This window comes from Somniosus microcephalus, chromosome 4 (genome assembly GCF_052327205.1).
Source record: "Somniosus microcephalus isolate GS21.2 chromosome 4, FLI_Smic_1.0, whole genome shotgun sequence".
Lineage (NCBI taxonomy): Eukaryota > Metazoa > Chordata > Chondrichthyes > Squaliformes > Somniosidae > Somniosus > Somniosus microcephalus.
The window spans coordinates 320,997,471-321,017,922 of NC_140990.1; the positions used below are offsets into that span (position 1 = coordinate 320,997,471).

A 20,452-nucleotide genomic window follows, 5' to 3' on the forward strand; every position below is an offset into this window, starting at 1 on the left:
TTATCGAATGTCCTCTGGAAATCCAAATACACTACATCTACCGGTTCCCCTTTATCCACCTCGCTCGTTACATCCTCAAAGAACTCCAGCAAATTTGTCAAACATGATTTCCCTTTCATAAAACCATGCTGACTATGCTTGACTATATTACAGACTGGAATCTATTTGAGGGGTTCAGATAGTTTATATATAGAATAATGGATATCCGGGAGTGAGTTACAGACTGGAATCTAATCGAGGGGTTCGGGTGGTTTATACATAGAATAATGGATACCCAGGAGTGAGTTACAGGCTGGAATCTAATCGAGGGGTTCATATATAGAATAACAGATACCCGGGAGTGAGTTACAGACTGGAATCTAATCGAAGGGTTCGGGTGGATTATATATGGAATAATGGATACCCGGGAGTGAGTTACAGGCTGGAATCTAATCGAGGGGTTCGGGTGGTTTATATATAGAATAATAGATACCCGGGAGTGAGTTACAGGCTGGAATCTAATCGAGGTGTTCGGATGGTTTATATATAGAATAACAGATACCCGGGAGTGAGTTACAGGCTGGAATCTGATCGAGGGGTTCAGGGGGTTTATATACAGAATAATGGATACCTGGGAGTGAGTTACAGGCTGGAATCTAATCGAGGGGTTCGGGTGGTTTATATATAGAATAGTGGATACCTGGGAGTGAGTTACAGGCTGGAATAGCAGAAACGATTGTTCATTGCATTGTACCAGAAAAACCGTGTTTCAGTTTCTGTCATGTTCCGTCACGAAGCCCAAAGCCTAATCTTCTTGCTGTGCATTTGTCGCATGATATGAAGTCAGTGGGGACATTAGTAAAAGCCTTTCTGTGTCTCTCTCTGGCAGATTACTCCGTCTCCTCTCCGCAGTGGATGCATGGAGGTTGCGGTACGCACCGTCTCCATGCCAGATGTGAACGCCGAACCATGTGACTCCCCACCTGCTGTCCGAGGCATGGACATTGGTCGCCGCTCCGATGACCTGCCAGCGTGCTCCCCCGTTTTGGAGCCGGATCCCACCTTCACGAGGGCCATCGCTACGACGCACACCACCAGCGTGCGTGACAGTTGGGCCATCGCTTGCTGCCAGGACGGTGTTTCGCTGAACGACTTGAGCCTGATGCGCTGCTCGGGCTCTGCCGCGCAGCCGGCGTGTCGCCACCCGGTGACGGAGCTCCCGTGCCGTGCCAGGCCCGGCGGCTCCCCGGCCTCGGGTAGCGTGGTGGTGAGCCCGGGAGCCAGACTGTACAGGAGTTTGGAGAACCTCCAATGGGCCGCGGTCACCGACGGCAAAGGGCGCCCCTTCAGCCCGCCTTGCCAGGGCGGGGAGAGCGAGTTTGTTTTCCACTGCCGGACGACGAGCGACTGGTACGGGGTTTCGACGGAGCGCCCGGACATTGACGGCCTGCTGCGCGCCTGTGAGAACACGCCCGTCGGTTCCCATTCCAGGACAGCAACAGGGAGGGACCTGCCGCCATTTGCCAAAGTGCCGCAGTGGCTTTTCCCGACAATGAACGAGAAGGTGCTGAACGGTGACGCCAAAAGGGGGCTGAAGGAAAAGCTCAGGCTTCAGAGCAACAAGGCCACGGAGCTGAATAAACCCGTCCGCCCGCAGGCCTTGCTAGGGGAGCTTGCTTCGAATGACTGTGCAGGAAGAGAGAACTGCGGGCGCTGCAAGTCCGGGTGCGCAACAAAGCAAGGCGAAATGCCGGGAGGTGCCAGGCAAAATGGCTGCCCGGCTCCTCAGCAAAGGTCACATAGGTTGACCAACCCTGCGGAGATCAAGGAGGAAGCCATGAGGAGGTTGAAGTTACGGCGCCAGAACAGTACGCCAAACCTGACCCTGCCTTCAAGGGAGGAGGGCGGGGAGGTGGTCAAGTCTCTGACCGCTGAGTCGGTGGGTGGACGTGAAAGGAATAGGTATGTGTCTGAAGGGTCGTCAGCGGCGACGCCTGAGAGGAGACGAAGCTCCAAGGCGCGAGTCCACATCCCGTCCTTCGAAGAGTTCAAAAGAATGAGGAAGAGGGAGAAGCGGCAGACACCAAGCACCAAAGCGGAGTTGCAGGGAAGCAACAAGAAGAGTTTCGTCACTTTAAGTAGCACGGCAAGGAGGACGACCGGTGGCAGTTGTCCATCGCTGACGCTGGGGGAGCCCCTAACCCCGTGGAGGAGGCTGTCGGCTGAGTGCCAGGACCTCGCCCACTGTAACCACGCGGCCTGCTGCGGCTACTCGGAGCCCCAACGGCCCTGTCAGCAGCTCGACCCTTCTTCACCCAACGGAAACGGAAGTCCCGCCAAATCCTCTCTGGCCCCACAAACACCTGCAACGTCCGCGAGCCCTCGGGAAGAGCACCGTGCCTCTCCCGGCCCTATCTGCACGGGCCCGGCTCCTGGGCCACCCTTGCAGACCGTAGCAGTTCCTCACGGCAGCGAGGAGCCTGCGAGCAGGCAGCAAGTGGCGAGCCGGAGAGGATCCACCCCAGGCTTTGGTTCCGCAGAGAAGAACGTGGCGGGCGAGGCCCAGTCATCTTGCTGTCCTTCACTCCTACTGGAAGCGGCTGCAGATCTTTCTGGCTATGGCGTTAAGTTTCAGCAGATGAAGGACGGCCTTATCGGCTCAGCTATCGACCTCATCAAAAAAAGGTAACGCAAGCTATTAGCCCAACCTTTGACCCTCTGCCGGTTGACCTGGTAGTAAATTAGCCACTTCCATTTGACCCTTAGCCACCTGCTCAGTATGCTTTTCGTCTCTCCCTCCTTTCTGTTTGTAGATTTATGAGGCATCCTTGGCAGACACAGCAATGTTGACGGTCTAATGGGATTTCCAAACCATCAAATTAAACTGTCAAATCACCAGATTTGCAAAGAAGTTTTTCCATTGACAAAACGATGTAATGATGTGTTCTCATTTTTTACACACACCCACATATACGCACACACAAACAGATATATATATACACACAAACACATATATATAGAATCTTAGAATAGCACAGCACAGAAGGAGGCCATTTGGCCCATCGAGTCTGTGCCGGCTCGTTCACAGAGCATTCCAGTCAGTCCCACTCCCCCGCTCTTTCCCCATATCACTACAATTTTTTCTCCTTCAAGTATTTATCTTTTGAAAGTTACTATTGAATCTGTATCCTCCACCCTATCCAAATCCTAACCACTCGTTGTGTAAAAAAGTTTTTCCTCATGTTGCCTCTGGTGCTTTTGCCAATCACCTTAAATCTGTTGCCCTCTGGTTATCGACCCTTCAGCCATTGGAAACAGTTTCTCTTTATTTACTCTATCTAAATTCTTCATGATTTTAAGCACCTCTATTAAATCTCCTCTTAGCCTTCTGTGCTCCAAGGAGAACAACCCCAGCTTCTCTCTCTCTATATATATATATACATACACACATGCGTGCATATACATATACATACACACACACACATATATATATACATACACATGCATATATACACACGCGTGCGCGCATATACACACACACACACACATATATATACACACATATATTTATATACACACACCGCTGAAGTGACAGACACAATGGCGAGACAGACTCTGACCGTGGACTACACTTGTCAATCTGGGAACTTGAATAATTTTGTTTATTAGTAATAAAGATATTGGAGATGGGGGAAAAATTCTGTTTGACTGGTGGGGCGGTAGGAGGTTAAAGGTCTTTTGTTGATACCTTCAGGAATACGTGAAACCAGAGTTGGCGACCCTACTGCACTTCTCCGTGTGATTACCCATTTCCACATGTCATAGCCTTTTATTTAGGGCTTTTTTTTTTAAATTTAGTCACTAGCTTTTGCTAATTTTGCAGGTGTGTCCGCTGTATCTCTGTCATCCCCGTAAATTAAGCATTGCTTATTCCCTTTCTCAGCTTTGTGTTAATTTGCCTGCCAAGTGCAGGAATAATGAAAGGGTTTTGATTTGACTATTTTTCAGCATTGAGTTCAGGAAAGAGAGAACAGACGGAGGGCACCTGCTGGCGGTGAAGGGTGAATCAAGTTCAGACTGTCTAAACAGACATGGGACGTAATGTAAAATGGCCCCAGGCTCAGTCTGTGATTCAGCAATTATACTCAGAGCACCACAGACGCTGCAGCGCAGGGAACGGGAAGGTTATATTCGTCAGAAACTGAAGGGGAAATCCAGAAATACTGACAAAAGAGGAACGTTATTCATCTGAGACAAATCCTGTTTATTGTGTTTCAAAGGTATCGAGGATTTTAACAGCAAAGCATTGAAACATCGGCATTCAGGAGAAAGGGCTCAGCAACAAGGACGGGGCTGGGAGGGGAAAGGGGACAGTGATGGAGGGGAAAGGGGACAGGGATGGAGGGGAAAGGGGACGGTGATGGAGGGGAAAGGGGACAGTGATGGAGGGGAAAGGGGACAGGGATGGAGGGGAAAGGGGACAGGGATGGAGGGGAAAGGGGACAGGGATGGAGGGGAAAGGGGACAGGGCTGGAGGGGAAAGGGGACAGGGATGGAGGGGAAAGGGGACAGGGCTGGAGGGGAAAGGGGACGGTGATGGAGGGGAAAGGGGACAGGGCTGGAGGGGAAAGGGGACGGTGATGGAGGGGAAAGGGGACAGGGATGGAGGGGAAAGGGGACAGGGATGGAGGGGAAAGGGGACGGTGATGGAGGGGAAAGGGGACAGGGATGGAGGGGAAAGGGGACAGGGATGGAGGGGAAAGGGGACGGTGATGGAGGGGAAAGGGGACAGTGATGGAGGGGAAAGGGGACAGTGATGGAGGGGAAAGGGGACAGGGCTGGAGGGGAAAGGGGACAGTGATGGAGGGGAAAGGGGACAGTGATAAAGGGGACAGGGATGGAGGGGAAAGGGGACGGTGATGGAGGGGAAAGGGGACAGTGATGGAGGGGAAAGGGGACAGTGATGGAGGGGAAAGGGGACAGTGATGGAGGGGGAAGGGGACAGTGATGGAGGGGAAAGGGGACAGGGATGGAGGGGAAAGGGGACAGGGTTGGAGGGGAAAGGGGACAGTGATGGAGGGGAAAGGGGACATTGATGGAGGGGAAAGGGGACATTGATGGAGGGGAAAGGGGACGGTGATGGAGGGGAAAGGGGACAGTGATGGAGGGGAAAGGGGACAGTGATGGAGGGGGAAGGGGACAGTGATGGGGGGAAAGGGGACCGGGATGGAGGGGAAAGGGGACAGTGATGGAGGGGAAAGAGGCCAGTGATGGAGGGGAAAGGGGACAGTGATGGAGGGGAAAGGGGACAGTGATGGAGGGGAAAGGGGACAGTGATGGAGGGAAAGGGGACAGTGATGGAGGGGAAAGAGGACAGTGATGGAGGGGAAAGGGGACAGTGATGGAGGGGAAAGGGGACAGGGATGGAGGGGAAAGGGGACAGTGATGGAGAGGGAAGGCGACGGTGATGGAGGGGAAAGGGGACGGTGATGGAGGGGAAAGGGGACAGTGATGGAGGGGAAAGGGGACAGGGCTGGAGGGGAAAGGGGACAGTGATGGAGGGGAAAGGGGACAGTGATGGAGGGGAAAGGGGACAGGGCTGGAGGGGAAAGGGGACAGTGATGGAGGGGAAAGGGGACAGGGATGGAGGGGAAAGGGGACAGGGATGGAGGGGAAAGGGGACAGTGATGGAGGGGAAAGGGGACAGTGATGGAGGGGAAAGGGGACAGGGCTGGAGGGGAAAGGGGACAGTGATGGAGGGGAAAGGGGACAGTGATGGAGGGGAAAGGGGACAGTGATGGAGGGGAAAGGGGACAGGGCTGGAGGGGAAAGGGGACAGTGATGGAGGGGAAAGGGGACAGTGATGGAGGGGAAAGGGGACAGTGATGGAGGGGAAAGGGGACAGGGATGGAGGGGAAAGGGGACAGGGATGGAGGGGAAAGGGGACAGTGATGGAGGGGAAAGGGGACAGTGATAAAGGGGACAGGGATGGAGGGGAAAGGGGACGGCGATGGAGGGGAAAGGGGACAGTGATGGAGGGGAAAGGGGACAGTGATGGAGGGGAAAGGGGACAGTGATGGAGGGGAAAGGGGACAGTGATGGAGGGGAAAGGGTACATTGATGGAGGGGAAAGGGGACGGTGATGGAGGGGAAAGGGGACAGTGATGGAGGGGAAAGGGGACAGTGATGGAGGGGAAAGGGGACAGTGATGGAGGGGAAAGGGGACAGGGATGGAGGGGAAAAGGGACAGGGTTGGAGGGGAAAGGGGACATTGATGGAGGGGAAAGGGGACAGTGACGGAGGGGAAGAAAACAGGGATGGAGGGGAAGAAAACAGGGATGGAGGGGAAGAAGACAGGAACATAGGAATGGGAGTAGGACATTCAGCCCCTTGAGCCTATTCCACCATTCAATTAGATCATGGCAGAAAAACAATAGGAAATGAAAGACAGGCATCCGACCTGGACATGTAATGGAATTAAGGCAGTATAAATAAAACATGTCTCTAGGTATATTAAGATGTCAGGTAGAATAGCAGGCAGTACGAGCAGTGCCTTATCTTGGTACTTCCCTTAATATTTAGGTAGGATAATTACAGATGAACTCATTGCATCAAGTGTGGATTTCCAGCGTATTGGTCCATCCGGTGCCTTTAAAGAAAGAAAGATTGGCATTTCTATAGCATCGTTCACTGGACATCCCAAAAGCTTTACAGCCAATGAAGTATTTTTTTGAAGTGTAGTCACTGTTGTAATGTAGGAAACACAGCAGCCATTTTGCACACAGCAAGCTCCCACAAACAGCAATGTGATAATGACCAGATAATCTGTTTTCTGTTATGTTGATTGAGGGATAACTTGCCTGCTTTTCTTCGAAATAGTGCCATGGGATCTTTTATGTTCAGCTCAGAGGGCAGACAGAGCCTCGGTTTTACGTCTCATCCAGAAGACAGCACCTCCGACAGTGCGGCACTCCCTCAGTACCACACTGTAGCATCAGCCTAGAATTTGTGTTCAAGTCTCTGGAGTGGGACGTGAACCCACAACCTTCTGACTCCAGAGGCGAGAGTGCTACCCACTGAGCCACAGTTGATACTACAGTAAAGACACCAGGAAACCATTTCCCGAGACCTCAATCATGCCAGCCTTTCATTCGGCTGATAAGCATCAGAAAATCTCAGAGGTTGCAAGCAAGGAAATTGCGGAGAGCATGCCTCGCAAAGTTTACCCCACCGTCTCTGAGCCATTCGGACTAAGAACATAAGAAATAGGGGCAGGAGTAGGCCATTCGGCCCCTCGAGCCTGCCCCGCCATTCAATAAGATCGTGGCTGATCTGACCTTGGCCTCAACTCCACTTTCCTGTCTGTGCTCCATAACCCTCGACTCTCCTGTAGCTCAAATATATGTCTATCTCCGTCTTGCATATACTCAATGGGCTGGATTTTGCCAGGCCCGAGGAGGCGGGAATGGAGGCGTGTGGGGTGATAAAATTGCAAAAGGTGGTGGGCGGGCCCGACCCCGCCTCCATCCTGCCTCCAAGCAATTTTCCCAAATGCGTGGTTTCTGCTCCCGTCTCCGTCCCGCCTCCAAGAGGCGGGATAGGCCCTTAAGGCCCTTAACAACCACTGAATTGCCTCTATAATCCCATTTTGAGAGGCCTTTGTGATTTGAACACTTTTCCCACGTGGTGCACGCCTCCTCTGAAACACGACGGTGAAACCTGGCGGGAGCACAATTGGATTGCCGACCATCAGCTGCAGCTCCACCATTAAATGGGAGATTTGATCAGTCAGCATTTGCAGAACGTCCAAATTCGAATCTCTGGTGTGTGCTAAAAGTTAGATGAACTCAGTCAATGGTAGGGCTGCAAAATTGGCCTTGGATTAGAGAAAAGGAACTCAGCTATGGTTCCTACACCTGATTGTCCAGAGCTTGGGGTTTAGGCACCCGTCTTCTAATCAGTATAATTTGCATATCATTTGCATTTAATTCATAGAATCATCAAATGGTTACAGCACAGAAGGAGGCCATTTGGCCCATCGAGCCCGTGCTGGCTCTCTGCAAGAGCACTTCAGCTAGTCCCACTCCCCTGCCCTTTCCCCGTAGCCCTGCAAATGTTTTTCCTTCAGGTACTTATCCAACTCCCTTTTGAAAGCCGTGATTGAATCTGCCCCCACCACCCTCTCAGGCAGTGCATTCCAGATCCTAACCACTCGCTGAGTAAAAATGTTTTCCTCATGTCGTCTTTGGTTCTTCTGCCAATCACCTTAAATCTGTGTCCTCTGGTTCTCGACCCTTCTGCCAACGAGAACAGTTTCTCTCTATCTACTCTGTCTAGACCCCTCATGATTTTGAACACCTCTATCAAATCTCCTCTCAATCTTCTCTGCTCTAAGGCGAACAACCCCAGCTTCTCCAGTCTATCCACATAACTGAAGTCCCTCATCCCTCGAATCATTCTCGTAAATATTTTCTGTACCTTCTCTAAGGCCTTCACATCCTTCCTAAAGTGCAGTGCCCAGAATTGGACACAATACTCCAATTGAGGCTGAACCAGTGTTTTATACAGGTTCATCATAATTTCCATGCTTTTGTACTCTATACCTCTATTCATGAAGCCCAGGATCCCATAAGATTGTTTAACCGCTTTCTCAACCTGCCCTGCCACCATCAACGATTTGTGCACATATACCCCCCAGGTCTCTCTGTTCATGCACCCACTTTAGGATTGTACCCTTTAGTTTATATTGCCTCTCCTCATTCTTCCTACCAACACTTCGCACTTTTCTGCATTAAATTCCATCTGCCACGTGTCCGCCCATTTCACCAACCTGTCTATGTCCTCTTGAAGTCTATCACTGTCCTCCTCACTGTTCATTATACTTCCAAGTTTTGTGTCATCTGCTAATTTTGAAATTGTGCCCTGTACACCCACATCCAAATCAATAATATATATCGAGAAAAGCAGTGGTCCTAGTACCGACCCCCAGGGAACACCACTGTGTACCTTCCTCCAGTCCGAAAAACAACTGTTTCCTGTCACTTAGCCAATTCCGTTTCCATGCTGCCACTGTCCCTTTTATTCCATGGCCATCATCTGCCTTTTACAGAATAATTTATTGTCTAGCTTTCAGATAGGACAGATAGGATGTGAGTTACACTGGAAAGTCTATTTGCTAATTACCATCATTTACATGTGTGAATAATCTCTAATTACCATCATTTGCCACTGTGTTACCGTCATCAGCACAGCAAACGTATCCTGCGTTAGTGGGAGTCTGGGAGCTGTACGGTGTTCACTTGACACAGTCAAGGCCATAAAAAGATACACATTACATTCATGCACTTGCATTACATTCTGTACATTTTGAAATAGTTCGTAGAATCATAGAATCATGGTCAGCCATGCGCGGTTTTTGCATTCAAAAGCCGGAAAGCCGGCTGCGCGGGATCCCTGGAGCGCTGCGTGGCTGCGCGGGATCCCTGGATCTTATAGGGTACACAGGGCAGGCGGATTGTTTTCAGATCCCTCCGTGGCCGCGTCCCCGCCGAGAACTCTGCGCTCCTCCAATTTTGGCCTCTCGCGCATCCCCGATTTTCATCGCTCCACTGTTGGCGGCCGCGCCTTCAGCTGCCTGAGGCCCTAAGCTCTGGAATTCCCTCCCTAAACCTCTCCGCCTCTCTCTCTCCTCCTTTAAGACTACTCCTTAAAACCTACCTCTTTGACCAAGCTTTTGGTCACCGGCCCCAATATCTCCTTATGTGGCTCGGTGTCAAATTTTGTTTGATAATCGCTCCCATGAAGCTCCTTGGGGACGTTTTACTATTTAAGGGCGCGATGTAAATGTAAGTTGTTGTTGTTCCTGTTTCGGGAGAGTAGCCTCGGTGCAATGGCTTTTGCACTCACGTGTCAGGACCCATACTCATTAGGAATGCTGGGCTCCACATGGAGAACCAGAGAGACCAGGAATGTCCCGGCGGGTTTGCTCCGATTGAACCAGGTGGCCTTAACCCGTCAGTGACCCCCATCTCGCCCGCACCCCGCACCCCCCTCCCCCCCACCCCCATTTTCCTGGGCTTGCTGAAGATCGACGGGTTTGCACTGAGGAATGAGTGCAAGCATCGGAAGAAGACAAGTTGTCCTGCTCGAGATTGAGCGTGAGTCAATCGAGTTCGCCCAGGTTAAGGGAAAGAAGCCGCTCTGAAGCTTTAATATGTGATTGCAGCAGATTGCAAGCATGTAAATAAGACCTTCCCGAAGCGGCTATTCTTAATTCATGAGTTCCACCGTGTATCTATACAAGTATTAAATATTTATGAGCCAAATCCTTTCTTGGTGACTAATGGTCTCATCAATTGTACAGTGTGACCTTCGGATCACTTATCACGGCCCTAAAGCTGACTGATACAAGCTAACGTGCTGGGGGGCTAACACTTAACAGAGATCCCAGCTGAACTGTTTCAAACAAACCCCCCCCCCACCACCACCACCCACTGGCGTTTATTCAAGGTTGGCTGCCCTGTGCTCAGTAAAGCCATTTTGTTTCAGATATCAAATTTTCTTCCCCCGCCCCCCCTCACTTGTCTCTCGTCTCCCTCTCTTGTTGGGTCGCAGTTCAATGGTTCTCCAGCAACCTGCCAAAGGGGCTATTACTCTGTGGAGGGCAACACATCACAATCTTATCATAACGCGATTCCCCGCCTCACATGATTCTTCATCTTCTTAGGCAGTCCCTCAGAACCGAGGATGACTTGCTTCCACATTAAAAATGAGTTCGCAGCTGACTGATGAGTCCAATGCGGGACCTACAGTCTCTGTCACAGGGTGGAGCAGACGGTGGTTGAAGGGGCGGGTAGGTGGGGTGCTTGGGTTGACGTGCGCTCCTTGCGCTGCCTGCGTTTGGCTTCCGCTCGCTCCCGGCGAAGAGACTCGAGGTGTTCGGCGCCTTCCCGGATGCTTCTCCTCCACTTTGTGCGATCTTGGGCCAGGGATTCCCAGGTGTCCTCACACAACAACAACTTGCATTTACATAGCATCTTTAAAGTAGTAAAACATCCCAAGGCACTTCACAGGAGCGTTGTCAGACAAAATTTGACACCGAGCCACATAAAGTGCCATCTTTCAGATGAGACGTTACGAGGCCCCTGTCTGCTCTCTCAGGTGGATGTAAAAGATCCCACGGCACTATCTCGAAGAAGAGCAGGGGAGTTCTCCCCGGTGTCCTGGCCAATATTTATCCCTCAACCAACATCATAGAATCATAGATAATAACAGAAAGTGCTGGAAACACTCAGCAGGTCAGGCAGCATCGAGGAGAGAGAAACAGAGTCAATGTTTCGGGTCGAGGACCCTTCGCCAGTTCTGACGAAGGGTTCGACCCGAAATGTTGACTCTGTTTCTCTCTCCTCGATGCTGCCTGACCTGCTGAGTGTTTCCAGCTTTTCCTGTTGTTATTTCAGATTTCCAGCATCCGCAGTATTTTACTATTGTCATAGAATCAGAGAATGGTTACAGCATGGAAGGCGGCCTTTTGGCCTGCCGAGCTGGTGCCGGCTCCCTGCAAGAGCACTTCAGCGAGTCCCACTCCCCCGCCTTTTAATTGTAGCCCTGCAAATATTTTTCCTTCAGCTACTTATCCAACTCCCTTTTGAAAGCCGTGATTGAGTCTGCCTCCACCACCCTTCCAGGCAGTGCATTCCAGATCCTAACCGCTCGCTGAGTAAAAAAGTTTTTCCTCATGTCGCCTTTGGTTCTTCTGCCAATCACCTTAAATCTGTGTCATCTGGTTCGCGACCCTTCCACCAATGGGAACAGTTTCTCTCTATCTATTCAGTCCAGACCCCTCATGATTTTGAACACCTCTATCAAATCTCTTCTCAACCTTCTCTGCTCTAAGTAGAACATGTATTGGCCCAGAAGTTCCAGAACGGGGCTTGCAGCGCGTGCAAGCCCCGTATTTACACTTACCCCGCGCTACTGCCGATCAGCTCCAGGGACGCCTGGAATTGGTGTTTCCAGAAGAAGAATCCCGGGCAGCGTATGACGTCACGCCGCCCAGGAGTGCAGCCAGCGCGAAGTCAGGAGCGTGCAGTGCAAGTGAGACACGCCCCTTGAGGTCTCAGTTTCACTGGACACGCCCCCAATGTTTCTGTCAAGCTGCTAACCATTTTTACATGCAAAGCAGCAGTTTAAATAGGTTTTTGGAAGTTTTTTGAAGATTTTGGTAACTTTCATAAACTTTTTAAAATGTTTACATTATTTTGAGTAATCTGAAGTAGTTTTAAAGAGAATTAAAGCAATTTAAAGACTTTTAAAAGCCCTAAAAGAATTTTTTTAATTCCATTTATTTATTTAGCAATGTCGTCGTCATACATGTCTTCACACTGTTCCCTTTGGGGAACTGTATGAAGTGGTGGAAGGATTTATGGCCATGATTAACGCTCATTCCGTGACCGTAACCATCTTTGAACCAGCCATTAGGGCGGTTAGTCCTATGGCGGGAGGGTTTTACGGGCTCCCACAAGCTATACAAGGAGGGGGGGCCACCCACACCCACAAATATCCCACTGGATGTCAACCCAGAATTTAGAGCCGGAGCTCCGACTCCACTTGCCGGGACTGTCTGGAGCGGGGTTCGAAACCCTACCCTGATCTGGCCCAGCGGCGGGGATCCTACCGCTATGACAAAGGCCCAATCCGATTAGCAACGTGAAATGGCAGCATAGGGCTCCAGTCACGGGGAGGGAAAAGGCGCAGGAAACGTATGGGTGTCACCTTTTGTGCGGAGTGGGCCTTTTGCGTAGCAGTAAGCATCCCCGCCGCTGGGCCAGAAGGAGTAGGGTTTTGAACCCCACTCCAGACAGTCCCGGCAAGTGGAGGCGGACCTCCAACTTTAAATGCTGGGTGGACATCCAGCGGGATGCTTGCGTCCGTGGGTGTTGGTGGCCCCCCCCCTCAGATGGGTTGTGGGAGCCCGTAAAACCCGCCCGCCATAGGACTAACCACCCTAATGGCTGGTTCAAAGATGGTTACGGTCACGGAATGAGCGTTAATCACGGCCATAAATCCTTCCACCACTTCATACAGTTCCCCAAAGGGAACAGTGTGAGGATACGTACGATGATGACCTCTTGCGCAATGCACCTCCTTGGACCCTCAGTCGCAGATGCGAGGGGGCAAGTTGTGCAATTGTTAAATTTTTTATTTTATTGACATGTAAAATGTTGGCCCAGTAATTCCCTTCCAAATGCGCTAGTACGGTCGGGGTACTTACGCATCTGGCCGGATGAAATGCCGGTTTTCAGCATGCACAGTGCATGTGGGGAAAACCGGCATTTCCTGTCCTCTGAACGAAGGGGTTCAGAGGCAGAACGCGTGCGACTGCACAGGCAGCGCGTGCGCAGTATAATTCGCCGCTTTCATTAATGCTTTCAGTGAGGTCCAGTCATTACAACTTACACATGAAAAAAGCATGGGTACAGTTGCTCCAGAGGCTGCGGAGGAAGATATTTCTTATCGTGGAGCTTCTGAAAGTATGTATGTCTGTATATATTCCTTTGCGTGTTATGTATATATTCCTTTACTTATGTGTATGAATGTATTATTTAATTATGACTTTCAGAGAAAGTAACTTATTGGAAAATCATAATTAAAAATATACATTCATACACATTAGTAAAGGAATATAAAACATACATACATATACGTAAAGGAATATATGTGGACATACATACATAACTCATTCTCACATTCCATTCACACAGCCACAATTGCTCCTTCTACCTACCGTTCTGAAAACCCGTTTAAAAAAAAAAAAATTAAAGTTTAAAACTTAGTTAAAATTTCTTAAAATAACTTCCCTCCCTTTCCCAAACCTAAATATTGCATTTCATAAGCTCCTCCATAAAATATATCTCCTTCCCCAGCCAATGAACAACTTTACACTTGCTTTTTTCAAGTGCAAGTTCTAGGGGCTTACCCTCACTGAATCCATCAGTGAAATCTACAAAGTTCACTGCGCAAGCGCTGCCTGTGCAGTCGCACGCGCTGTGAATAGACCTCGGGTCTGGAAATGCCGGCGTTCCCCGCATGTGCTGTTCCTGCTGAACGCCGGCATTTCCAACGGCCAGATGCGTGAGTAACCCGACCGTACTCACGCTTCTGGCCTGGAATTTCTGGCCCATTGATTTGTATGTGGGTTCAATGACGACACATTCATGAAAGAGAATGACTTTTTATCTAAAGTATGTTCAACTCAGTTAACAGCATTACAGGAGACACCATCTTAGAGATCCATCTAAAACGAAACTAAAACTAAACTGCTTGTCTCTCACATGCCCTCTGCTGGTCAGACATAAATAATCAATCAGGCAAATATGCTGGTAAGGCATAGAGTCATAGAGTCATAGAGTTTTACAGCACAGAAAGAGGCCCTTCGGCCCATCGTGTCTGCGCCGCCCATCCATCCCTGTCCAGTCTAATCCCATTTTCCAGCATTTGGTCCATAGCCTTGTATGCAATGGCATTTCAAGTGCTCATCCAAATGCTTCTTGAATATTGTGAGGGTTCCTGCCTCCACCACCCTTTCAGGCATTGAGTTCCACATTCCAACCACCCTCTGGGTGAAAAAGTTCCTCCTCAAATCCCCTCTAAATCTCCTGCCCCTTACCCTGAATCTATGCCCCCTTGTTATTGACCCCCCCACTAAGGGGAAAAGTTCCTCTTTATCTACCCTATCTATGCCCCTCATTATTTTGTACACCTCAATCAGGTCCCCCCTCAGCCTTCTCTGCTCCAAGGAAAACAACTCCAGCCTGTCCAGCCTCTCTTCATAGCTGAGGCGCTCCATCCCAGGTAACATCCTGGTGAATCTTCTCTGCACCCTCTCCAAAGCAATCACATCCTTCCTATAGTGAGGCGACCAGAACTGCACACAGTACTCCAGCTGTGGCCTCACCAGCGTTTTGTACAGCTCCATCATAACCTCCCTGCTCTTATATTCTATGCCTCGGCTAATGAAGGCAAGTATCCCATATGCCTTTTTAACCACCTTATCTACCTGCTCCGCTGCCTTCAGGGATCTATGTACATGTACACCAAGGTCCCTCTGACCCTCTGTACTTCCTAGGGTCCTACCACTCATTGTGTATTCCCTTGCCTTATTTGTCCGTCCAAAATGCATCACCTCGCACTTTTCAGGGTTAAATTCCATTTGCCACTTTTCCGCCCATCTGACCAACCCGTTTATATCGTCCTGTAGCCGGAGGCTTTCCTCCTCGCAATTTACCACCCCACCAATTTTCGTGTCATCTGCGAACTTACTGATCATACCTTTTACATTTTCATCCAAAGCATAAATAATCAAACAGGCAAATACCATCAGTATTTGCTGATATCATTACATCTCCCTTTCTTAAAACAAAAGTATTTTACTTTTATCTAACAACATGTTTTCTTTGTATTACTCTGCATTTTAACTGTAACACTTAATGAACTTACATTATCATTATCATGATCAAGGTTTTTTAACCTTGTTTTGTGTGTTCACATGAAATATGAAAATACACTAGAACTTGAAGAAAGAATAAGATAACATTACTTCCTTCTATAACAAGAGTCCTTAAACTTGCTCAATGAGTCTCTCAGGAGGCTTCACGCGTCTTGAGGATTTTCTGATTGATTGTCCTTGAATCTGAGTTGTTGCCTCAGATGATGTGTTCTCAGCTGTGTGATCAGGTTGTTCAACAGTATCAGTCTTTTGACCTGCTGTGTGATCAGGTTGTTCAACAGTATCAGTCTTTTGACTTGCTGTGGCTGGTCCCATGAGAAGATCTCGACGATTTCTTCTCAGAACAGCACCCTCATCTGTCTGAATGGTGTATGATCTTGGTTGAACTTCACTCAGGACAGTTCCCTTCTGAGTCCATATGTTTGTTTTGTCTTTGAACCTTACTTGGTCACCAGTGTGGAGTTCAGGTAGGTTTTGTGTTCCTCTGTCATAGTAGTACTTTTGCTTTTCTTTCTGTTGTTCTTTGAACTTCCTCACTTTCTCCCCCTCTTTTGTTTTCAGGAGGTTCTCCGGGATGGGTAGGTTTGACCTTAGCAGACGTCCCATCAGGAGTTGGGCTGGTGACATACCACACTCGAGCGGCGTTGTGCGGTATACAAGCATGCTCTGGTAGAAGTCAGTGCCACTGTCTCTTGCCTTGTACATCAGTCTTTTCACTGTTTGGACCGATTTTTCCACTAGTCCATTGGACTGTGGAAAGTGAGGACTTGACGTTGTGTGGACAAAGTCCCACTCTTTGGCAAAGTGTCGGAAACTTGCATTGTAAAACTGGGGTCCGTTGTCTGTGAAGACCTCACTTGCCACGCCATGTCTGGAGAATATGGCTTTCATACATCTTATCACAGCATCTGCAGTGGTGGTGTACAGTCTACAAACCTCTGGATACAGGGAGTAATAGTCTGTGACTACAAGATAGTCCTTCCCTTGACATACGAATAGGTCAGCGCCTACCTTCTGGTAAGGTCTGTCTGGCGCTGGGTGTGGCTTTAGTGGTTCTACCGGATTGCTTGCTCGATATTTCAGGCATATTGTGCAGTTTGACACCTCATTTGTCACATCTTGGTTGATTCGTGGCCAGTACATCACCTCTCGTGCTCTTTTCTTACACTTTTCGATTCCCAGATGTCCTCCATGGATCCTTTTTAGCATCTCTTTTCTTAGACTCTTTGGGATAACTATTTTACTTCCTTTGTAGATGATGTCTTCGACCACTGATAGTTCCGCCCTGCAGTTCCAGTACTCTGCCATGTCAGGTGAGCAGTCTTGCTTCATGTTGGGCCATCCATCCAAGATGCTTTTCCTCAGTCGTCTCATTGTTTCATCTTTGTTTGTCTCAGTCTTTATGAGCTCCATTTTTGCATCTGCTATGGGCAGTGCACTTGTGATCATGTCCACGTAGGCGTTCACTTTTTCATCCATTTTGGTGTTTGCGGGTTCACTTGGGTCAACAGCTCTGGACGTGTCTGCTGTATACATCAGCTTACCCGGTGTGTATGCAACATTCAGTGTATAGCGTTGCAGCCTGATCATCATTCTTTGTATTCTAAGCGGACAGCTATTTAGTGGCTTTTGGAACAATGCAACCAAGGGCTTATGGTCAGTCTCTACACTGATTGCTTGTCCTGACACAAACTGGTGAAATCTTTCACAGGCGTATGTGATGCTGAGCAGCTCCTTTTCTATTTGAGCATATCGCGTCTCCGCGTCTGTCATTGAGTGCGATGCATATGCAATAGGTTGCCAGTAGTCATATTTTTGCAGAAGAACGGCTCCGAGCCCACTCTGTGATGCATCTGATGATATCTTGATGGGTCTCGCTGGGTCATAAAATCTCAGAATTGGTTCCTCTGTGAGCAGTTTCTTTAGATCGCTCCATGACCTCTCATGCTCATGATTCCATTCCCATTCTATGTTCTTTTCAGTTAGTCTTCTCAGTGGCGCCATCTTTTCTGAGAGGTTGGATATGAATTTACCCATGTAGTTGATCATTCCATTAAACCTCTGCACGTCCTTTTTGCATTGTGGCTTTGGCATATTCTCAATGGCGGACACCTTTCTGGGATCTGGTCTGATGCCCTCACTGTTAAGGATATCTCCCACGAATGTCAGTTCTGTCACCCCGAGCTGGCATTTCTCTCTATTCAGCTTCAGGTTTGTTTTCCTTGTTACTTCCAGCACTTTTTTCAGTCTCTCGTCATGCTCAGTTCTCGTGGTTCCCCATACTATGATGTCATCCGTTGATGTATCAACTCCCTCCAGGTGCTCATAGATCATATGGATAGTTTTGTGATACACTTCAGGAGCTGAGGCAATGCCAAATGGTAACCTTAGGAATCTGTATCTGCCAAATGGACTGCTGAACGTGCACAGTCTTGAACTTGCCTCGTCCAGTTTCATCTGCCAAAATCCTGATGATGCATCTAACTTGCTGAAATACTTTGCATTTGCAAACTGTGACATGATTTCCTCACGTGTAGGAAGCTTGAAGTGCTCTCTCTTTATTGCTCTGTTTAGATCTCTTGGATCCAGGCAAATTCTGAGCTTTCCATTCTTTTTGTCCACAACGACGAGGGAACTCACCCACTCAGTTGGCTCATCTATCTTCTGTATCACGTTCAGGCTTTCCATCCTGTCCAACTCTGCCTTCAGTTGCTTTTGAAGAGCAAACGGAACTTTTCTGCATGGATGTATGACCGTTGGCATACTTTTATCTACTCTGATCGTGTGTTCTCCTGGAAGGCAGCCTAGACCCTGAAATAGGTCGTTGTACTCTTGCATGAGTTCATCATAGACTGTCTCTCCTTCGCTTTCCACAACGAGGACTCTCTTTACCAGGTTCAGGCTCTCACAGGCTTTTAAACCTGGTATGGCTTGCACATCCTTTGGCACCACGATTAATGCTAGCGTGTGCTCTCTGTCCTTGTGTGTTACTTTGACAATGCATTTTCCTTTCACTGGTATATCAGTACCTGAGTATCCTGTCACTTTCACTTTTATTCCATGTATCTTTGGTCTGGGTCTAATTTTCTTAAAATCAGTCTCTGATATCACATTAACTTGTGCTCCAGTATCCAATTTAAATGGAATGTGTATGTCATTCACTTTTAGTGTCAACATCCAGTCTCTTTTTTCTTCGTTTTCAGACACATCTACATAGAACTCCTCTATCTCGCTTTCATCTACTGTATGGACCTTGCTTTGTTGCGCTTGGTTCTTGCAGCAACGGGCATAATGGTTGTTTTTGTTGCAACTATTGCATGTTTTACCATATGCTGGACACTTTTTTGGTGGATGCTGTGTACCGCATCGACTACATGACTTTTGATTGCCCCTTTCATTTTTGTTCGCTGGCCACGCCTCTTTTTTCACATTGGCGCTCTTTTTGTTAAACGGTTTGTGTCCGTTCTTACTCACTGCATCCACGTTGCAGCTACTGTCACTGAACAGCTCCTTTGCCTGCGACTTCACAGTCTCTGTAGCCCTACACAGTGCTATGGCTTTTCCCAGGTCTAGATCTTGCTCTCTTAGCAGTCTTTCCCTTAGACCATTATCTGGAATACCACACACCAGTCTGTCTTTTATCAGCGAGTCTGTCAGTCCCCCAAATTCACATGTTTTGCTTCGGTTTCTCAGTTCAGTCACATACTGATCAATATTCTCTCCCGTTTTCTGTACACGTGAAAAATCTGTGCCTCTCAAACGTCACGTTACGTTTAGGTATGCAGTAGGCCTCAAACTGTTTCATTATTTTATCCAACTTCATTTTGTCTCCATCAGCAGCGAATGTGAAGTTATTATACACCTCCAGCGCTTCATCACCCACGACATGTAAGAACACTGACGCTTTCATTTTATCACTTTTCTCGTCAGCTCCGATTGCCGCTAAATACAACTCCAAACATTGTTTGAATCTCCTCCAATTTTCAGCCACATTACCTGTCAACTGAAGCTTCGCCGGTGGGTGTAAACCTTCCATTTTTTCACTTCGTTAGCTATTCTCCAATGGTAAGTAATGATGTTCTCTTTTGGCTTGCTAATATGTGGAGAGCTGATTTAACTTCAGATTTTTCCTCTTCATCTCTTTCAATCACTTCTGACACCATGTATTGATTTGTATGTGGGTTCAATGACGACACATTCATGAAAGAGAATGACTTTTTATCTAAAGTATGTTCAACTCAGTTAACAGCATTACAGGAGACACCATCTTAGAGATCCATCTAAAACGAAACTAAAACGAAACTGCTTGTCTCTCACATGCCCTCTGCTGGTCAGGCATAAATAATCAATCAGGCAAATATGCTGGTAAGGCATAAATAATCAAACAGGCAAATACCATCACTATTTGCTGATATCATTACAGAACAACCCCAGCTTCTCCAGTCTATCAACTTAACTGAAGTCCCTCATTCCTGGGACCATTCTTGTAAATCTTTTCTGCACCCTCTCTAAGACCTTCACATCCTTCCTAAAGTGTGGTGCCCAGAATTGGACACCGTACTCCAGTTGAGGCCGAACCAGTGTTTTATAAAGGTTCATCATAATTTCCACGCTTTTGTACTCTATGCCTCTATTTATGAAGCCCAGGATCCCGTATGCTTTTTTAACTGTTTTCTCAACCTACCCTGCCACCTTCAACTATTTGTGCACACATACCCCCAGGTCTCTCTGTTCATGCACCCGCTTCAGGATTGTACCATTTAGATTATATTGCCTCTCCTCATTCTTTCTACCAAAATGTATCACTTCAGACTTTTATGCGTTGTATCTGCCACGAATCCATCCCTTCCACCAGCCTGTCTATGTCCTCTTGAAGTCCATCACTCTCCTCCTCACTGTTCACTATACTTCCTTGTTAAAGGCAAATCGTGTTGATGTAAGCCCCCAAAGTGCATACCAAGTGAT

General features: G+C 48.4%; 1 protein-coding gene across 1 annotated transcript in view; it reads left to right on the top strand.

The window, feature by feature from the left end:
* arhgef49 (Rho guanine nucleotide exchange factor 49) overlaps positions 1-20,452 on the top strand; it is a 227,943-nt gene that overhangs the window by 174,884 nt on the left and 32,607 nt on the right. Inside the window, exon 3 of the mRNA XM_085986825.1 lies at positions 869-2,664. Within this exon, the coding sequence (XP_085842951.1) occupies positions 899-2,664 (1,766 nt within the window). The 5' untranslated portion in view covers positions 869-898. The remainder of the gene's footprint in view (positions 1-868; positions 2,665-20,452) is intronic.